The 21,395-nt window shown below is 49.0% G+C and overlaps 1 protein-coding gene across 2 annotated transcripts in view; it reads right to left on the bottom strand.

Annotated features, from left to right (window-relative positions):
• LOXL2 (lysyl oxidase like 2) overlaps positions 1–21,395 on the bottom strand; it is a 101,682-nt gene that overhangs the window by 38,735 nt on the left and 41,552 nt on the right. For both annotated transcript variants that reach the window (XM_066351736.1, XM_066351727.1), the window contains exons 3-4: positions 20,446–20,621; positions 4,543–4,754 (exon numbers count right to left, since the gene is read on the bottom strand). In XM_066351736.1, the coding sequence (XP_066207833.1) occupies positions 4,543–4,754; positions 20,446–20,621 (388 nt within the window). The remainder of the gene's footprint in view (positions 1–4,542; positions 4,755–20,445; positions 20,622–21,395) is intronic.

A 21,395-nucleotide genomic window follows, 5' to 3' on the forward strand; every position in this document is an offset into this window, starting at 1 on the left:
CTAGGAACAACACAATCAACTAGCCAAAGACATAGGTCTGTGCACATAAGACTATTCTGTTGCTGTTTTGGCTCTGCTGTCTACTCCATAACCACCCCAACCTGCCCTTGGTGACTAAGATGCTGCCACTTGGCCACTGCCATCTCAGGACCAATTACTCCCATTGCAGTTTGGTTTCTCAGTTCAGCTACTACCATGCCACTGTGAGGTCTGGCCCAAAGAGAAGTGCAGTCACAGGGCTCTCCATGGATTCAGAGACTCTCAGTTATTCCACAGGCATGGGAACTGTTTGTCCTCTGGGTCCTCCTCAGGTGAGTGAGCAGGTCTCAAATGACAAATCCACTGTAAGCTTCCAATCTCCCTAAGCCTTTGTGGATGAAAGAAGCCACATACTAAACCTAACAAGCTCAGAGGAGGCCTGTATGGCAGGCCCTATAAATTCAGAGACCTAAAGTAAACCACATAGGATGGTCTGAACATAAAAATTCCAAACTATAAATGGATCGTGGCGGGTAGTCACATCCTAGGTCTATAGCTTCCTTGACAAAGGTCAATCTCTACCTTAAGTGAGCCTGTCTATTGTCTTTTCACATTTAAAATAACACACCAGAGTAATCTTCTCCAGACCTCTCAAGATAAAGCCATGGGGCATCAGAGCAGAGACCACAGAACCCCTCATTGCCATCTTCTTGCCCAAATACCATCTCTGTGTGCTGTAATGGTAACTATCCTGTACCCACCAATGTAAAAGAGCATTTGTCTCTTAATTTTACCCAATCCCAGAGACTTCTCCACTTTGTTTTCTCCCGCCTCCCTTAATCTACTACCCATGGATTTCACATAACCCTCTATGTCTCCTCCTTTTATTCTAATGTGTAAAATAAGCTGTAGAACTGCCATTCTCTGGAGCATTTTCTCAATCTGTAGAGATTTTGCTTCCCAGCAATTGTCGTCAGCTTGACTCAAATAAACTCATAAACAGGCTCTGGCCGGTTGGCTCAGTGGTAGAGCGTCAGCCTGGCGTGCAGGCGTCCTGGGTTTGATTCCCGGCCAGGGCACACAGGAGAAGCGCCCATCTGCTTCTCCACCCTTCCCTCTCTCCTTCCTCTCTCTCTCTTCCCCTCCCGCAGCCAAGGCTCCATTGGAGCAAAGTTGGCCTGGGCACTGAGGATGGTTCCATGACCTCCACCTCAGGTGCTAGAATGGTTCTGATCGCAGTGGAGCAATGCCCCAGAGGGGCCGAGCCTCGCAACCTGGTAAGCATGCCAGGTGGATCCTGGTCGGGCACATGCGGGAGTCTTGTCTGCCTGCCTCCACCCCACTTCTCATTTTGGAAAAAGAAAAAAAGAAAAAAAAAGAAAACAAACTCATAAACATTCTCTACAGGTTTGGATGTTTCTTACATCAACACTTTGAACTCCTTTCCCTGCATGAAACCGAGGGAGGTTGGCATTTCTGTTTCACTCAGGTTCACTCTGGTTCTATGTTTCAGACAACCACCAACCAAACTGTCAGAGCCCTTTCAGACTCCTCAGATGCAACATAGATGCGGAATTCCTGATTAGTAAGCTCGTGTCAATAAGTCAATATTGGCCCTTACCAGCTGACTCAGTGAATAGAGTGTCTGTCTGGTATATGGAGGTCCTGGGTTCAATTCCCAGTCAGGGCACACAACAGAAGTGACCATCTGCTTCTTTCCCTCTCCCCCCCCCTCTCTTCCTCTCCCATAGTGATTGGTTTGAGTGTCAGCCCTGGGTGCTGAGGATAGCTCAGTTGGTCAAAGTGTGGCAGCCTCAGGCACTAAAAATAGCTTGGTTGATTCAAGTATCAGCCCCAGGCAGGGGTTGCCAGGTGGATCCTGATTGGGGTACATGTGGGAGTCTGTCTCTGTCTTCCCTTCTCTCACTTAAAAAAAAAAAGTCAATATCAATAGTGGAGTCCTGCTTTAAGAAGGAAAATGAGAAGACTGTAGTACAAAGTGCTCCTGCCCTGGGGATGGACCTGAAGCTCCAGCTTCAGTGGCTTCAAGGTACATGTGAGGTTCCCCAGCCCAGGGCAGAAGTCAGCTCATGGCAAAGCAGCCGCTGTTGGGGAGCCCTGGACTCTACTCTTGGGTGAGTCTTTGGGCACAGAGGCCTCTGGGGACATGTAGGTAACCCTTGTGGACTCCTTTGATTTGTAGGATGAGGTGGCTAGCAGAGACTCTGAGGAAGAGCTGTAGTCCTGGCCTTGGGGGACACTGTGAGTGGCCAGCAGGCCTGCAGGTTAGCAGAGGGAGCCAGGGTGGAGACGGCCTTGGTCACTGCCCTGGTGACTTTTCAAGGCTACAAAGCCCCTTAGGGGCCTGGTGAATGCAGAGAGATTACTAACACCATCCCAGACAGATTTACTTTGAAAATAATTTCCTTCCTGGAGTGAAAGGCCTCCCTGAGAAGCTACTTCCCCTGCCTCAGGGGGTGACCTTAGCTACCTCAGAGATGGCTAGGATGAGCAAAAGGGCAACGGGAACAGATGTTACTGGAAGCCATGCCTTCAGGAACCCTGCCAGGGTGTAACTGTCTCTTTAGCTCCCAGGCTTCTGTCCTCAACTTCTGAGCAGGGCACACAGACACCCACCCCCAAGCCAGCCCTGCCCCAGCTCTCAGATAGGGCAGCAAGTCCCATGGTAGGAGCTTGGGCTGAGTGCCCAGGGCTGGAGCAGGGTCTGAAGGTGGAGGCAGCAGTGTGAACAGCTCTCTCTGAGTAGCCCTGCGGGCTCTGGTGGGGGTAGGCAGGCTTGGGTCTCTCGCCCTGTGGACTGAGGGCTTGGACCGGGTGACCGCTGAGGCCACCCATGCCCAGGGAATCCCTGCTCTTTGCTGACCGCTTCCTCCAGCTGGCTGCCATCTCACACCCCTCACAGTACCTCCAAGGCACAGAAAACTCTGCCCAGCACACCTTTATTTTCTGGGGCCCAACTGCCAGCTGAGTTCCAGAGACTAACACAAAAGGTCAAAGCCGAGCCAAGAGGGTCTCGCTGGTGCTCTGCCCCTCCACACCATCCCCAGCTACAGGTCCAAAGGAGGAGCTGGTGTCCAGCAGCCCTAGTTGAAAGTCCACTCACCACCACCTTGATGCTCCCAGCTCAGCTCGGATGCCCTTTTCTGCCCCCATTTGAAAAAACAAAGGCACTGACTCAGGGGCAGGAGGACCAGAGAATGAGTTTCAAACCAGCGTGTGAGGGGATCAGCTGCCTAAATAGACCTGAGATCCCTCCTCAAAATGAGGGAAAGGACTGTGGACTGACCACAGTTGGGGAGATGGCTTTCAGAAGGCTTTTGAGCAGGCACATGCTACCGGCCTCAGACACCCCATCCTGCGCTTGGCAGGGCTGATGGCAGCCTTCCCAGGCCCAAGACTGGACTCTGCCAGGGTGGGACACTAAGGGGCCACCAGATGGGAGTAGGAGGGGTGGGGTGACGTAGGAAGGGAGACAGTTGCTTTTCTTGGCTCCAGTAGTAGGAAAAGCTGAGAAGGTGTCTTCAGGGAAGGAGCTGGCCAGCTGGCAGGAATTCTCCAGAGTATTATAGGATGGGAACCCGGTGCAAATAAGAAGGTCTGAGCCACGTCTGAGGGTGTCTGGGGTGGGGATCACCACTAGGATCACCCTTGGGGGGGACAGTGAACCCACCCAATAGAGCAACTCAGCCACTGGCAGTCAGCCTCGTGGTGGGCTGGAAACTGACCCAAAACAGCCAGGCTAAGCCCAGGGACCCGCAATCAGCCCCAACTCCAGCGACCTGGAGGGAGAGCTGGGGCTGGATCCCACGGCTCCTGACTTCCTCTGGCTTGAAAGGGAAGAGTTGGGAGTCTGTTCTCCATAGGAGTGTGGCCCCCATAGCTGGAGACCCAAGCTTGGATCTTAGATCTGCACTGTCCTCTCTGACTTCGTTTCCTCAACTTCAAAAGCAACCTTACTCCTTAATACTGTGAGGACTCAATGACTAGGAGGAGAGCCTGGTATGTGGTAAGCACTCAGTAAACAGAAGAAGAGATAGGAAGGCTCCACTACTGACCAGGATACCCGGCCACCAGCTTGTCACAGGGTGAAGCCCCTTCACTGGACACCCTTCTTGGAAAATTACTCTAAGTCCCATTATTATCTACTCTTTTCTTCCCCGGGGATGAACCTTAGGAACCATAACAAAATTGTAAGATTTCATTGGGATTGGTGTAACTGATAAAATTTTTTAACAGTTTCTATGAGCTCCAGATTTTTCAGACTAATCATTTACTGAATGCAAGTAAACATTCTTAAGTTGATGCTGTCCTGGTTCAGCCCCCGTGGTCACCGAGCTGGCTGCCAGCACTGCAGGTCACCTCAGCCACCTCAACCCCTCACTCTGGCTTTCTATCCACATGGGATCTGTCTCCCCTAGGAGTATGAGGCCTGAACATGACCACTGACTGGTGGAAGCCCTCTGCCCAGCGCCCCCACTAGAACTTCTTCCTCTTCACAAACCGGCAACAGCCCAGGAAATGTGCTCTGCACAGGCCTCTTACTTGTACACCTTGGTGTTGTATGACTTCTCCCCGGGGAAGCCAAACATGCCACAGACCACGCGGGAATTCTTGGCCGTCCAGTGCTTGTCACAGATCTGCTTCCAGGCCTTGCCCTCCTTCACCTCCACGTAACCCTCAGTCACAGGGGTGCGCTTACGGAAGGCAGAGAGGATGGCTCGGATCCGGATGTCCTCCACCTGGATGTTCAGATTCTGGAAAGGATGACACGGGTTACTTTCCTGGCCCAACCATGGAGAGGGGACAAGGCTAGCCTGCCTCCAACCTCAGGCCCAGCAGGGGGTTGTGGGCACTCCCATGAGCACAGCACAGGGCCCTGTTTGTAAGGCACTGTGCACAGGAGGCAGTGTGACTGCAGGGACCCAAGGAGAGGGTGCAGCGGTGACCCGACTGTCAGATGACTGAGGGTCCCAGCAGTCTCCCCATGTCCTACCAAAAAGCCTCCGAACAGAGGGCGGCGGTCCCCTCCTGCAGGGTCTCAGAGTCACGGAGATAGAATGCGTTCTTGAATTTTCATGCTTCATATTAGAACCAATTTGCATTTTGTATTTTATTCCAAAGCATATGTGTGAGTGACTGTGTGTGTGTGTCTTTCCTAAGACTGAAGTTTCAGGCAGACGAGCCTCAGCAATCCTAGTATCCTTGAGTCAACATTCTGAGTGAAAACGTCCCAGGAAAGTATGGGTAGGACTTAGAGAGAAAAGTGGAGGGGAGGAGGATGTGTGGGGACCTAGGCTGCCCTAGTGGGGAGGCACATCCTGGGGACCAGGGGGTAGGGTGGGCAAGGAAGGGAAGGATTCTGAATGCCTTAAAGCCTTTGGGAAGCCCCCTCTTCATCCCCAGCTCCATCCATCTTCCTGGGGCAGTAAGTGAGAGAGGCAGGACCCCGACAGGGGAGGAAGAAGAGGCCAGGAGGCGGGCAGGCTCCTGTCTCACTGCAGCATGGGTTCTCCTCCCTGTGCCCCGACATGGAGTAGCAATGCTCTGGCCCTATGCTTTCTCCTGGGTCCCAGGGATTTGGTAGAATGGCAGCTGGGTGAGAGGAATGGGAGGCTGCTGCGGAGTTTATGTTTTTCCGAGGCTCACTCAGTCTGCCCTCAGACACTATGGAAATGTTCTCCTGAATCCCTCACTTCCTGCCCCTCCCCTCTGCCCCTGCCCCTGCACCATGGGGCCACCACAGGCTCTTGTAAGGCTCCCTAAATGAGTCCCTGCCTCCATCTCCCTCCTCCATCCATCAGCCACAGGGCCAGCCACCAGAAAGTTCTGTGCAATCTTGTCCCTTGACGGTTCACTCTTGCCTATGCATTAATGCCCAAATTACTTAGCAAGGTGCCCACAGCCTGACATAACTAATTCCCCTCAAGCCCCCTCGGTGTCCCCAGCCCCAAATCGACACTAGACCCGATGAACTGCAATGTGACCATAACAGTTACTGCGTGAGAGTCCACAGCAAGGCCTATGTGCTTTTTCTCACATGGTCCACAAACAATAGAACAAGGGGCTTTATAGCTAACTGTTGGCCCATTATCCAGTGAGAAAGCTGGTTGACTCCAGTGATCTCCCTGAGACCACCCAGAGGTAGGAGCACCCCAGGCACATGGTGAGGGTTGGGGTGGGGCTGGGCATGGGTACTGGCTAGGGGCATGCAAGACACCCAACCCAAATGCCACCCAGCTGGGATGTAAATAAACCACAAGGTTGAACAGGACCATTATTTGGGTCCCTGCCCATAGATTCACGTCTCTCATCACTGGCTCCAGGGTGCGAAGCCAGGCCCTGTTCCTGCAGTCCTGCAGGGTGACAGAAAGAATGTGGGCCGGTAGCAAGGACTTCTGGCCCTGGCTCCTCTCTGCGCAGATGGCAAGGAGAGCCGCCAGTGGCAAGATGGTGCTGGCCAGCTTGGATCCTAGATTCTTTACAGCTTCCATTGGGGCCGCAAGACCCGTGCCACCAAGACACGTGGACAGGGGAGAGCCAAGAAAAGGCTTGTGGTCTAAGCCAGCCCGTTGGCTAGCCCCTCTTCCTACCTCGGAAGCTGGGCTGGAATTCAGGGTGATGCACAATGCCCAGAAGGAAAGTTACCACTGCAACATCAGTGGCCTCCCAGTGCAGGCAAACCGGACGGAATGTGTCACAGTCACAGATGCTGCCCTCCCAGCCCACGCCCACCCCCACCTGGGGCAGCAGTGCAGGCTGGCTGAGGGGAGATGTGAAGTGTGGACCTTGCCCCCAGCCAGACAGGAGAGGGGAGGCCCGGGGGGCAGGGAGAGCTCAGCAGACCCTGTACCCTTGTCTGGATGGAGGGCAGCATCCCTTCAGCGGATGTATAACTGTGGGGAGAGCCGGGTGGGCCCTAGGACGTGGGAAATAAGGCTCAGAAAAGCGGCTGTGCTAGAACCCTTGTTCTTTGCCAGTTCAGTGTGTGAGTGATGGTGTGTGTGTCCATGTGTCTGTACACACGTCTCTGTGCAATAGGCCTTTTTGTCCATGTCTATGTCTGTGGATGTGACAATGTGCACGCACAGGGTTGTGCACTCATCCACTGTGTGGGTCTCTGCGTGTGAGTGTGTGTCTGTCTGTGTACCTATGTGGTAGAGGACAGGTCCGAAGGGACTTTCCTCCAAAGCCTTAGGAAACTGGCCCGGGCAGCTTTATACTTGTTGTGCCTTCAAAATGGGATGTCGTTTCTTCACCCTTCATAGAACAAACTACTTCCTGTTCTGCTGGGCTCAAATCCACCCCCCCATTCATTCATTCATTCATTCATTCAACAAAATAACGGTATCTCCCTTTCACGGACCCTGCCAGGCTTCCTCCCAACCACTGGCCTGCCTCTTCTCTGAATAATAATAACTGCGAGGGCCCTTATTCATCAAACACCGATCAAGTCATTGCACGTAAGGCTCTCTGCTCAGAACTTTCCATCCATCCCCTCGCTCAATTCCCAAGAGAACTTGTGCGAAGGCTAATGGTATACCATGTTATAAGGAAAAAATGAGAAAATTAGCCAAGGTTTTGCATCTTCTCCAAGTTCACACAGCTTATCTGTAGGTAAACCAGGGGGGAAACCGAGTCTGACTCCCAGCCGGTGTTCTAGGGTCCTAACTACTGGCTTCTGAGTGGTCCTCGCCCCCACCCGTGCCCTGTTCACTGGCTGGTGTGGAGTTGACCACATGAGGCAGGGCCTGTGGCTCAGGCTTCTGGGCGGTCTCTAAGGGGCCTGACCATGCTGTGCACATTCGAAGTCCACTCTGTGCCTGCTCGGAGGAGGGGCCGTGAGTCAGACCTGAGTACATGCGCTTGAGGGCAGAGCCGCCTCCCAGCTGCTCTGACTCAGGCCAGGGGGTGGCAGGGAACCCCTGCCTGGCTCAAATTCAGTGCTGACTGCTAGTTAATGAGCTCATGTAGGCCGCTCAGACCCCTCTGCAGGAAAACAGAGGCAGACACACATTACTTGTCTGCTTATTTCACTGCTGTGGAATCCCTTCTGTAACCACAAGCGCAAGGATTTTTTCCCCCAGAAGTTCAACTCCAAAAGAGAAGAAAAGATTTGAAACACTGAAACATACACACATTTTTTTTTCCTAACAAAGGGCTCTCTGGATTTGCTAGTTTTACCTTAAGTTAAATAGCCCAGAAGCTGATAATGCATTTGGCACATTTTAAACTTCAAATTAAGATCTGAATGCATGCTGTCCCTCTTGCCAGAGACAGTAGTTCACTGAGCTCTCCAACCCCCTCCCCCAGCCCCCGGAAATCCACAGAACCTTCTACATTTTGTCCTACTCAGAGCTCATCACGTGCCCAGAAAGGGCCTGAGCCCGGGGAGTGATGACCATCTCCTTCCAAAGTGAAAAATCAAGGCACAGCAAGGCAGGACCTGCCTGCTTCAGCCAGGGGGCTGGTGAAGAGCTTGGACTCCCAGCCCTGCGCCTGATATTTCACATTTGCAGCTTCTGTGAATGACTTGCAAATTCCACAAGGTGACAGTATGGGGCTGTTGCCAATGAGGAAAAACCACTAGTTTTGAAAGTTCAGTTGGAGATTGCATCAGAGAAAGACACAGGCGAGGCAAGGCAAGGATGCAAGCAGGCCGGGGAAGCTCTTCAATTGCTCTGAGAAGTGGGGGCCAGCACACAGCCTTCCTGCCACTCCCCAGGCCTTAGGCTCCTGCTCAGGAGCCTCCCTGCTCTTCCTATCTCATCCCCTCTCTTCCCTCCTGCCAGCCAATGACCTTCTCCACTGCCTTTCTAAGTCCTCTTTGAACCCCCTGGGAGGCACGTTTGCAAGAGCCAGGTCTTCGCCCAGGGCCCTTCTTCCCTCTGCCCTAGACGTCATGATTTAATGTCAGCCCAGCCTTCCCCTCTGAGATGTCCTCTTTGGAGTGGGATTGGGGTGGGAGGGCCATGGTGGAGATAAACCAGTCCTCCAGCACTCCAGCTAGAATGCACGACTGGTTAGTTCTATACAACCTCCACTCGCTTAGCAAGCCGCTTCCCTGTACCGCTAACAGGTCCCTACACCTTGTTCTCAAAGCCCACAGCTTCCTTTATTCAACATTTAACAAATGGCCTTCACGATAGAGCTCCATGTCCCCAACTACCAGTGTGGTGCTTCTCTCAGCACCTCAAATCAAACACAGCCAGGATGCCCGCAGCCTTCTCTATTTTCACTGAGCGAGGCTCCGGCCGCCCATAATTTGCACGCTCACGCTTGCTCACTTGCATGGCCCATTCTGCCCAGCAAGGCCTTTCCATCCTCCTGCCACCTTTCCATCCCCACTGTTCCCCAGTCAGCTGTGCAGGTAGAGGAAGGGCACTGGAATTCGGCCATTTCACACGGGCCCCATGTTTCCCCTCAGACCGGGTCAGTTACTGGCACATTCATCCACCTTGACCATTGTGTCTTCAGGTGCCCTGCCCAGCTCCTCCTGTGCCTCCCCAAGCCTCGCACCCCAGCAAAGAGCCTCCAGGTCTTCCCGTCTCGTTCCCTCCCTCCTGTTTCCAGCCAGAGATCGCCCACTGCCTTTCACCCTCACTCTTTGAACTCCTGCCATTCTCTCTTCTCTGCCCATCAAAATCCTCCCCACCCTCAGGGACAATTTCATTCATTCAAAATAATAGTTGTTGAGGGGTATGATGTTCAGTTCGGGCAGTGTTTGAGGCCTTGGGACAGAGGTCAATTAGACAAGTCTTGCTGTCACTCATGACAGAGAGGGAGAGAGCATCCCCTCCTCCATGTGGCTCCCTTGGTCATCCCGACCATCTTATACTGCCCTTTATCTGTCCTCGTGTCTCATCGGACTGTGAGTCCCTCAAGCACAGACCAGCACCTTCTTCATTTTCATACCACCCACAGCTCCTACTGCCAGACAGACACATAGTGGATCCTCAAATATATTTGGAATGAACCAATAATAATTTCTAAAAATCCAATAGCAGGAATTCAACTTAGCTAGAAACATTGGCTTCCAAGCCAGAAACTTAATAAAGACTGCCTTTATTCTTTGTTTAATGCAAAATAAACAGCGAGGCAGCGCTTGCCTCCCTTTAGAGCACAAGCACTGCCCGTGTGACTTATGGATGAACAAGGAGAATGTCTGCCCTTTATCCATTCGTTCCCTCGTCATCTGAGCTATTTAACACCCTCCTTTTCCCCTTGAAATCTGTGGTGAATAAATAGTCATTGAACTGGATTGAAAGCCGATCTGACTGTCTGCACACATTTAGATGGTTTAGCTAAGTTACCCACTTTATCATGAGGCATGTATTATTTTTTTTCCTTTTTAAAGATATTATTTATTCAGTTTTTAAGAAAGGGGAGAGAGGAGAGAAAGGGGGGGAAGAGAGAGAGAGAGAGAGAGAGAAAGGGGGGAGCAGGAAGCATCAGCTTCCATATGTGCCTTGACCAGGCAAGCCCAGGGTTTTGAACCGGTGACCTCAGGTCGACACTTTATTCACTTGCCACCACAGGTCGGCTCATGAGGCATGTATTAGAAGAGTTGGCTACATTGTCATGATTCCCTTTTGATGATCAAATTAGGAATTCATAGTAAAAGTTGCCTGTAACATTCTCCAGTTCTCCAGCTCATGACTGTGTCAGATGAATGGAGGGCAGTGAGGAGGCTCACCTCGATGTCTGTTCCTCAGCTCTGTGATGGAGACCTACTGGGCCAGTGGGGGACAGCGTGGGGAGTGTGGAGAGCTGAGGTCATGCTAATCTGAGCTACCACAGGAAAAAGTCGCAGTCTGTCTGGGCCCTCTCCTATAAATCAAAGCTTTGCACTGCTGCTTGGAAAACCGAACACTCTTTCATTTTCCAGCCCGAAGTGCTGAGGTTGGTAACAGAGGTTGCTTCTGTGGAGCACAGGCAAGCCCTACTGTCTGCAGGAAGCTGGCAGGACACCTGTCCCAGCAACTAGTCCTCCGGCCTAGCAGGGGGGCCGAGGCCACAGACGAGGCAAGTCTTGGGCCAGGACCCCCAGTCCACCACACTCCCGGGTGGGGTACCTGATGCTTCTCATAGCAATCATCACCATGGTAACAAAGTAATGGTCTGTGAAATCATCTTCTCCACTACTAGACAGCAAGCTCCAGCAGGCAAGACTGTCCATTCATTTCATTAATCCCTCTATTCCCAGGGCCTGTGCTCAATGGAAATGCAGTGAATGAATGAATGAACAGATACAGCATCCAGCTGCCTTAGCAACAGACTCATAAGGATGGGGAGGGTGGATTCCTTAACACTGACCCCTCCAGCATGGCTGAGGTGACTCAGATGAACCACTGGGGCCCACTGCAGAGCGGGACTGGACACTAGTCAGAGAAGCCTGCCTTAGTCAGAGCAGCAGACTGCCGGGCAGAGAGGCTTCCTCCCGCCAGCTCAGCCCCACCCCATCCATGGAGTACCTCTGACCCTATCTTTCCTTGTTCATCCTTCCCTTTCCACGCTGCCACACAATTCACCATCTACCCCCCAGTTCAAAGTGTGAGTACATACTGTCCATTCATTTATTTCATCTAAGACAGTTTATAATACTACTTATTTATTTACTTCATCTCACAATTACAATGCCATTTATGCTTTTGAAAGGGTTGCATGGGTAACCCCTTGGCCACCAACCAAGTTCCCAGATTTGCCAGCATGTGTGTAATTTCAAACATTTTGTTGTCTTAGCTGCATAAATGCCCTTTTGCTTTTCAGATGCTGTGACCTATTTTTAGTTGGGAAAATAGGTCACCTTAGAATGACTTCTCTTGTGTCCCTGTGATGGCTAGCAACCCTGACCACATGGAGGCCCTCGATAAACAGGAGCATAGAATATTAGCACCAGACAGGATCTCATACATTCTCTCCCTGTGAGCCAGAGAGACCAAACACAGGACAGTTCAGTAAGACCAGGGATTTCAGAGGCTGTCGGCTTCTGGTGTTAAGTCTTCATTCCCTTGCTCAGGAGTCCAGTACAAACTGCCCACTTAAAACCATTTCTTCTCCTGCCACAGAGGGAGTCCGCCCAGCTATCCTGTGGCCACTGGGGGTAGCCGGTCTATATTTAGGCCTGGAGGGACCACCCCTTCTAAACAGCACGGAGATGAACACAGCCTCCTTTTCCATCCTAACACACAGAGTGCAACCTGTAGCACCTTCCCTCTGATGGAGGACAAAACTGGCCAGGTGCATTGCAACCTTTTAGAATTGATTACTCCTTTTGGGCTCCCAGCAGGGGTCTTCAAACTTTTTATAAAAACCCGCCCACTTTTGCAGTGCTGGTCAACCTGGTGCCTACTGTGCCCCCCCCCCCCAACCAAACAGCGCTGCGATTGGCCCACCATGAAAGCTGGACCGCCCACTAGTGGGCGGTAGGGACCAGGTTGACCAGCACTGCAAAAGTGGGCAGTTTTTATAAAAAGTTTGACGACCCCTGCCTGGGGGAGAAAAGCTTGAAGCGTTTCTCAGCTGTCACTAATAAAAACCTGGACTCCTGGAATTGAAAATTTCCCCAACAGCTTCGGTCCCCGCACTGAAGAGAAGAAAAAGCTTTTTCAGGTCTCAGTGCCCTTCCTGAAGGATGTGAGTAGGGGATAGAGGCACTCAATTTTCCCAGTTCTGCCCTCTTCATCCTTGTTGATCCCTCCAGACCACCTGGGCTGCCTGCTGTCACAAAGGAGAAACTGAGGCTTAGGGGCCACACCTAAATCTGACAGCCTAGGGATTTCCCGTCAGTTCTGATAACCAAGCTGCTTTTGCAAAAAGAGTCGTTAAAAAGTGGGTCAGGAAGGCAGTGGGGACAGAGAAAAGGAAAAGCCCTGCTACTTCCCGGTCTAACTGCACGTGGACCCAGACATGCGCCTTCCTGTGAGCACATGACTTAATGTGCAAAACAGCCCGTGGAGAGAGGTTTGCTCAGCGGGCATCTGGATTTATAATCTCTCCTTATCTAATGCTTTTTCCAATTTGTCTACCCGCCACAGACAGGAAGAAGTGCCTCTCCATTTAAGAACCTTTGCAATCCTGGGAGGTTTGGTTAGGGCTCTGCTTTCTAGATTTAAAACAAATCTGTTCCCTCAGAACCAACAGTATTTTCCATTTAATTTTTTTGCTCCTGCTTACCTTTTTGTAAGACTTCATGGTTTTAAGGTTTGAGACTCATTGTCCTTATGAAAATGCTATTTTACAGTGAGATAGAGACCTGGGAAGGATTAGTCACTCTGGGCATACAGCTCGCCTTCACTTGGACTGGAACTCAAGTGTCCTGCCTTCAACTCTGGGGTCTAAAACTTAGAATACACAGAAAGAGGTGACTGTGACAGAAAAGGGAGAGGTAGTCTGTAGCAGAAGAGAGAGAGAGCTGCAACCCTGCCTGGCTAACTTTCTGGATGGAATGAACCCAGGCAGGTAAATCCGGGTAGGAATAACTCAACAGCCTGCATTTTTACGAAAACCATCTGATTTTTTCCCCCTACAGAATATTTAAAACTATCTTGTAAATGCTGAGTGCATGCTGTGTCACGCTGATGGAGAAACCATTGCTCCATGGGTTAAACCAGTGGTAGTCAACCTAGTCCCTACCGCCCACTAGTGGGCATTCTAGCTTTCATGGTGGGCGGTAGCAGAGCAACCAAAGTATAAATAAAAAGAAAGATTTAACTATAGTAAGTTGTTTTACAAAGATTTATTCTGCCAAACTTAGTGAAAATCCGACATAAAGTACTTGGTAAATAATTATTATTATATGCTTTGACTTGCTATTAACTCTGCTTTATAAATTTTATAAAGTAAAGTTACTTCCCTACTTTATAAATCACCATTACTGTGGAACTGGTAGGCGGTTAGAAAATTTTACTACTAACAGAGATACAAAAGTGGGCGGTAGGTATAAAAAGGTTGACTACCCCTGAGTTAGACCGTCTAAGTGAGAAGGGTTTAAAGTCAGCCCACTCAGCTTACAGAAGAGACTGGACTCGCCCAGTGTCCTTGCTGCTGGCCAATGGGTAGCTCAGGGTCCACAGCTGTGAACTCTCCCTTGGTGGGGTCATTCACATTAAGAAGGTGTGCTCTTTCCCTTCTGAAGAAGGGAATTTATGAAGTGTCGAGGGGCCTCAAGGATGCCACAAGCAAAGGCAGAAAGAGACCACTGGAAGCAGTTAGCTCATTGAGTGAAATTCCATCAGCTAGGCCCCAGAGCTCAGTGACTCATGCCTCTGGCATCCCAGAGTAGGATGAACTTGGTCTAGACTGATGCAGTTTTCTTTCACTCTCTCTGTTTCAGAAATTCCAGTGTGCTCCTGAGAAGGCCCACACCTGAGGGTCATCTCTAATGGTCTATGACCTGCCCCAAAGGTCAAGGAGGATGGATCTACAGAGCTGTGTGGAGAGATGGGGTATCTGTACCACATTCATGGACTAGTCCAGTCATTTACACCTGGGATCCCAAGACACAGAGAAAGTATTAACTGACCCTTCACTTTGACCACACTCTACTCATGGCCACTTTTGAATGTGTGGGCCCCAAACTGGGGGAAATCAAGAGAGGGCTTTAGCTCTCACACTTTATGTAGAAGAGCGAGGGCAAGAAGTCTGCTCCTGTTTTCAAGGCCAAGGTCGTGAGGAGCCAGAAGAGGTAGGGAGAGAGGAGAGCACACAGCACACACATTAGCAGCAGTGCGCGCGCGTGCATGTGTGTGTGTGTGACACCACGTCACACAATGGTAGACACCGCCAATAACCAGCTGTGGCATCCGCTGTGTGGGTTGGGTGCATTTTCAAAACTAGAGTAACAAGGGATCTGAGAACTTGGCAATCACCTTATCTTACTTCCTTCCCAGTGCAAATATCTGGCTCCAGTTCTCCTGGCCAGAGGCCAGCCATTCCTGTTTAAACTACTCTAATGTCAAGGGGCAGCCCTCAGTGTGACAGAGTTTTTGCTCTGAACTTCAAATCCACATCCCATTACTTTCTCATCAATATATTTTTTAAATCTTTTTTAAAATTTTTTATTTATTTGTTTTAGTGAGGAGAGAGAGAGAGAGAGAGAGAGAGAGAGAGAGAAGGGAGGAAGAGCAGGAAGCATCAACTCCCATACGTGCCTTGACCTGGCAAGCTCGGGGTTTCAAACCCGTGACCTCAGCATTCCAGGTCGACACTTGATCCACTGTGCCACCATAGGTCAGGTTATCTTTTTTAATCTTTATTTTATTGATTTTAGAGAGAGAGAGAGAAAGGGAGAAAGCCTCTGGCCAGCTTGCTGAGTGGATAGAGTATCGGCCAGGCATGCGGGCATCCCAGGTTCTATCCCCAATCAGGGCACACAAGAGAAGCAACTATCTGCTCGTCTTCCCTTCCCTACTCCCCTTCTCTCCTTCTTCCTTTCTCACAGCCAGTGGCTCAGTTGGTCTGAGCATTAGCCTCAGATGGGGGCTGTCAGGTGGATCCTGGTTGGGGAGCATGTGGATGTCGGATTATCTCTGTGCCTCTCACAAAAGAAAGGAATAAAGAAAGAGAGAGAGAGAGAAAGGAAGGAAGGAAGGAAGCGTAGAAGGAAGGAAGGAAGGAAGGGAGAGAGGGAAGGAGAGAGAGAGAGAGAAAGGGAAAGAAAGAAAGAAAGAAAGAAAGAAAGAAAGAAAGAAAGAAAGAAAGAAAGAAAGAAAGAAAGAAAGAAAGAGAGAGAAAGAGAAAGAGAAAGAAAGAGAGGATCTGCTCCTGTATGTGCCCTGAATGGGAATTGAACCGCAACCTCTGCACTTTGGAACAATGCTCTAACCAACCAAGCTCTCTGGCTAGGGCCTTCCAATCTATCTGAATACTGAGAGTTAATATAAATCATAGGCATTGTCTCTATGGTAGCACTTCAGATATTTGAAGAGAACCACTGTCTCTCTCCTCCCCCATGTTGTTTTTCTTGACACAACATCTTCATTTCCTCTTGTGTTATGGTTTCCAGACCTGACTCCATCCTGCAGGCCTTCCTCTGGGTGACCTAGTTAAGAGATGTCCCCAGAACTGAACCTTGCACTCATTTCTTGGTCCAAAAAAATAAAGACTTTAGGAAAATAACTTCTTTCAATGCACTGGCTTATGTTTAATTTTTTAGTAGCCATATCATACCCGTGGCTTAGACTGCGCTGTTAGTCAACCAGTTCCGTTAAGGGATATTTTAAATATAATCAATACTTTTCAGGTACTCTAGCTTTTGCTCTGTGGCTGAGTCCCCCCTGCTCCCCATGAACCCTGATATAGGACCTTCTGTTCATCCCTAATATGTTAGTTTGGGCCTGTTATTTCAATCTACTGAGGTTTTTCTGAATCTTATTCCATAATGTTCTATTCCATCAACCCTTCCTAGTTTTGTGTCTCTAATGAATTTGATCAGTACTCATTTTAATCTCCATGTGCATTTCTGATACATGATGAAAAGGCAGGAGTGGGGCCTTGGGAAGCACCACAGGACCCATCCACTGTGTTCACATTGACCACTCTGCAGTTGTCCTGGACACCCTTAGTCAGTACTCTGTGACTTCACCCAATGGCATGTCCACCAAACCTACATCTTGTCCTCTTGTCCACAACATGAGTAAGAGACATTTCTTTAGCCAAGTGGAGTGGTTCCATGACTTCAGCTTTCAACACAGGCTATTACATGAGGTATTTCAGAGAAACTTCTCAGCATCCCACAAAAATCCCCTCTGTTGGCCGTGGCGGCTTCCTGCCCATCAGGCCAGCTCTGCCTTAGCCACAAAGTTCTGGGGGGAAGAATCCTCTGGAAACTCCAAAGGCTCTCCTCGGACATCCTGACATCTGGGCTCTTTCATGACCTACTTTCATCCAAAACCACAGGGAAGGGGTTACAGGGCACTGCCCGGTGTCTGTGGCTGGAAATGCAAGCCCCTAGTCTAGCTAACAAAGACCAGTCTGATTTGTATGACAGTAAGAGGGAGGTCTTCTAGGAAAATGCAGAGTTTGGAAGGCTGTGAATATCATCTAGCCCTTCAAGTCAGATATCCCCCCAGATCATCCTCTCAGGGTTACTGTAAATCACTTAGGATTTGGCTCCTACTTTAGAATGACCTTCTAGTATTCCCTAAAGCCCTGGTCGGCAAACTGCGGCTCTTTAGCCCCTTGATTATGACTCTTCCACAAAATACCACGTGTGGGCGCTACCTCAATAAGGAATGTACCTACCTATATAGTTTAAGTTTAAAAAATTTGGCTCTCAAAAGAAACTTCTATCATTGTACTCTTGATATTTGGCTCTGTTGACTTATGATTTTGCTGATGCCTAAGGCGTGTATCTTGTCTTCTTAGATTATAAGGGCTGGAGGACAAGGGCCCAGTTTTCTCTCCCTAATGGTGTCCCAGACCATGAAGTGCATGCAACAGATACCTAACAATGTCCAGGATAAAGGCAGGAACTAAGCTTTCCTGTCATGGGCTCTCAACCCTTCCAGAATAAGAAAGTACTCTCCAACATATATGTTCAGTTACTTCTCTACCTATTTTACCCAATCAAGAGTCTGATTCTCATATGACTTATATTATTTCCCCTTCAAATGCTGAGCATTAAAACTGCCCATAGAGGTGGTCAGTAAAACTCAGCTGGAGTGATATTCACAGAGTCCTTTTCCAGAATCATTTTTCCTGGTGGCAAAATCCACTGACATTTTGGCCCACCTTCTTTTGCTTCAAACCATCAATGACTTTCTTATGCCCAGAAGCCTGGATCTTCATTTGGCAAAGTGGTTCTTGGCTGAACAGAGGCCCATTAAAGATGTTATAAACAAGCTCACTGTCTTAGTAGACAGGGCAGCACTATAAATGAATGGGAGAGTCTTCACCTAAGGGGATAATGATCTTTGATTTGCATTTCTGGGAAGAAGAAAATCTGGGAGTTGGAGATATTGTTCCCATTAGGTACCCAGCATGATTTCTATTGGATAAAGTGAGATAGAGCCCCTGCCCTTCCAGGGAGCTTCCAATCTCATTGGAAAGATGGGATACATATAAGTGGGCACTAATCATTCTGTAGGAGGTTATACAGAGTAGAGATGAAAAGTGTGAAATTGGGCTGGAAAAACTCAAATTACAAACTTCATGGCAGAGCAAACTTGTCAGCACTAAACAAAGTACATCAACTCTATAATCATCTCTGCTAGTTACCCTTAATAAACTAAGCAGCATTTGAGGAATGTGGGCTGGAAGTCTCATCCTGCCAGCAGAGGGAAGGCAGAGGATCCTGTTCCATGCTCCACTGCGGGCTTGGACAAGTTCCCAGCATGCTCTAGGAATATGTGCGAAAAGAGCAGGAAAGTGTGAGTCATGAGAGGAAAACGTAAATATCACAGTCTGGGTAGAACTTCCTCTAGAGCCCAAATAGGACAATTTCAAGAGCCTCCTTTCTTCAGCATTCATCTTGGGGTCAGCTGGAGGTTTCTTGGCCCACACTCATGGCACCTCTCACTGCCCGTGGGGGGTGACATCCAACACGTTCCTTGAGGAAGAAGTTTTGGCTGCCTACTCCTCTGGCCCTAAGCCCCACGTTCTCTGCAAGCGGAATGGTGCAATAACTATGTGCTAATTTCATTGTTTAATTGGAGAACTTGTTGAAAAGATAAATGTGAAGTTGAGCCATACTTGTAGAACGATCACAAACCTCTTGCCACTCCTGACATTGCCTCAGCTCAGGCTGGCCACAGCAGTCACCTGAGAGAGCTTAAAAAAGTTACCTGGTCCCCCCAGGGTAGGTTCTGATTCAGTAGGTGTGAGGTGAGACCCCAGTATCTGCATTTTTATAAAGAGTAAATTACACTTTTATACATAACTTGGGCAAGCATTTTAGAAAACGTTTTCTCTATTTTTTTTGTCAATATCAAGAAACTTTAAAATATACATAGTTTAAACCATACATAATTTCACAAATTCCATTGAAATCATCAAAGATGCAGTAAAAAATTATGAATTGATATGCATCATTTGATATGAATAAGTATTGTAATTCTATATAGACTGATCTATATATATCCAATAATCAAGAAAGATGAACTAATTTATAATAGGTTATAATATAGAATATTTGGCAACTAATAAAAATAATGGTTTGAAAAATATTTGATAATGATAAAATTCTCATTATATATAACATTAAATTAAAATTTCAGATATAAAAATTGAGTCATAAGATTTCAACATTATGAGTATTACCCAGTGTACCCAGTGTCTGTATTTTATTTATTTATTTATTTTTATTTTTTTAAGATTTTATTTATTCACTTTTAGAGAGAGAAGGAGGGAGGAGCAGGAAGCATCAACTCCCATATGTGCCTTGACCAGGCAAGCCCAGGGTTTTTAACCAGCAACCTCAGCGTTCCAGGTCGCTGTTTTACCCATTGCGCCACCACAGGTCAGGCGTGTCTGCATTTTTAGAATGATTCTGATCCCCAACTAGATTGAGAACAACTTTCCTGTGATGGGCAGACTGCAATGGCCCCAGGGTCTTCTGTGCTTGAGCTTGGGTCACCTTTCTCATGCTGTACAAGGTTGTTTTGTGTGACCCACAGAAGACAGCAGAAATGACAGGGTAGCACTTGCAAGATCAGCTTAGGAGAGACTGTGGCTTCCATGTTTCGCTCCCTCTCTGTCTTTTTTTTTCAAATCACTGGCTCTGGACGGAGACAACTACCATATCTTAAGGGAAATCAGGGAGCCTATGGAGATGTTGCGCGGAGAGGGCCAGAGGGCTCCTGCTACCAGCCAGAAGGAAACTATACAGCCTGCCAACAACCACAGGAGTCAGCTTTGCACTGACGCTTGATCTCAGCCAAAAGTCCAAGAAGTGATCCACAGGAGTTAACTTGGGAGGACCTCCCAGCCCCAGCAGGCAGCCTGACTGCAACCTCATGAGAGATTCGGAGCAAAATCAAACAGCCCCCGGATTCCTGACCCTAGAAACTATGTGAGATAAGAATATGTTGTGTAAAGCTGGAAACCGTGGAGCCACTAACTTGTTACAAAGCAATTGATAACTAATACATTTTCCTAGTCCACAGGGCAAGCTCCTGAGCATAGCCCAGAAGGCTTTCTATGTCCACTTCTCTAGCTGCATGTCACATGACCCCCAGATTCATACATTTTTGAGCAGTACTAACCTGTTTCTCCCCAGTTCACACCTCTATGGCACCGTGCCCGTGCCCAAGCCTTTCCCCACTGACGCCCTTTCCCCACTTATGGCATCCCCTTCTCCAGAAATCCGCCCTCAACTGCCTCCACAGCAAATCAAGCAGGCCTGGATTTCCCACCTTAGCACTCACACAAAATCAGTAAGTAGAAGGTGAGTTGAATGAAGAAAAGAGAACACCTACACGAAAGAGTCCCCCAGAGCACACGACTTGCCTCTATGTGGTTGATCAGCGAATTGTCAAATCTGAAGCCCGGAATCCTTTTCTCACTGCACACCACGCCCACGTCTTCTGTGTGCTTGCAGTCCGTGACACCCCAGCCATTGGAGGAGCAGGCTGCGAGGGTCACCTCTTTGCCGGTGCAGGAGATATTGTCTAACCAGATGGGCCCTGAAGGAAGCAGAGAAGAAACCAAGCACTATGTTAAAGTTTTGAATCTTTGGGGGCACCAATGTTGTACACAGAAAGAGAATTTTCCTCTTAGCCTGGCAGCTGGGTGTGGTCATCAACTGATTTTTGGTGTGTGAAAATATTGCATGTAGTTCTAGACCACCTGGATTTCCTTGCCAGAGGGATGGATAGACTGGACATGAACGGGGAAGAAACCCGAGTTGAGCCTGGATGTCACCTGCTCTTGAGGAAAGAGCAGTAACTTTGAATACTAAGCTAGGTTTGAATTCTGGCTCAGCCACTTAGCTATATAACCTAGGTCAAAGCCCTTTTGTCTCGTCAGTAAAGGGGATAATAATGACACTTGAATCATAGGAATGTGAGCAAACCAGAGATAACACGTGGCACGTGCCCAGTACTGTTGGCCCAGAGTTCCTCACAATGGTAGCGATGATGCCACTGATTTTAGCTACACTGACTATGGCTCAAGCCAGACTCGCCTTCCATCTGTAGCGGAGGCTGCACTGTGGCCTCTCAAGTGAAGTCTAAGCTGTCCTGTCACAGAGTCTTTGAAGGCGTTTTCACATATGTTACCCCTTGACTTCCCCACACCTCAGGGAAGATGACATTTTATTGAATGAAGATGACATTTTATTGGATGAGGTGACATTTTATTCACACTTCACAGATGCAGAGCTCTGGTTCAGGGAGGGCAAGTGATGTTCATGGCCACCCCCTGAACCTGGTATCCTGGTCCTTTCAGTATTGTCCCCT

This window comes from Saccopteryx leptura, chromosome 1 (assembly GCF_036850995.1).
Source record: "Saccopteryx leptura isolate mSacLep1 chromosome 1, mSacLep1_pri_phased_curated, whole genome shotgun sequence".
Classification (NCBI taxonomy): domain Eukaryota; kingdom Metazoa; phylum Chordata; class Mammalia; order Chiroptera; family Emballonuridae; genus Saccopteryx; species Saccopteryx leptura.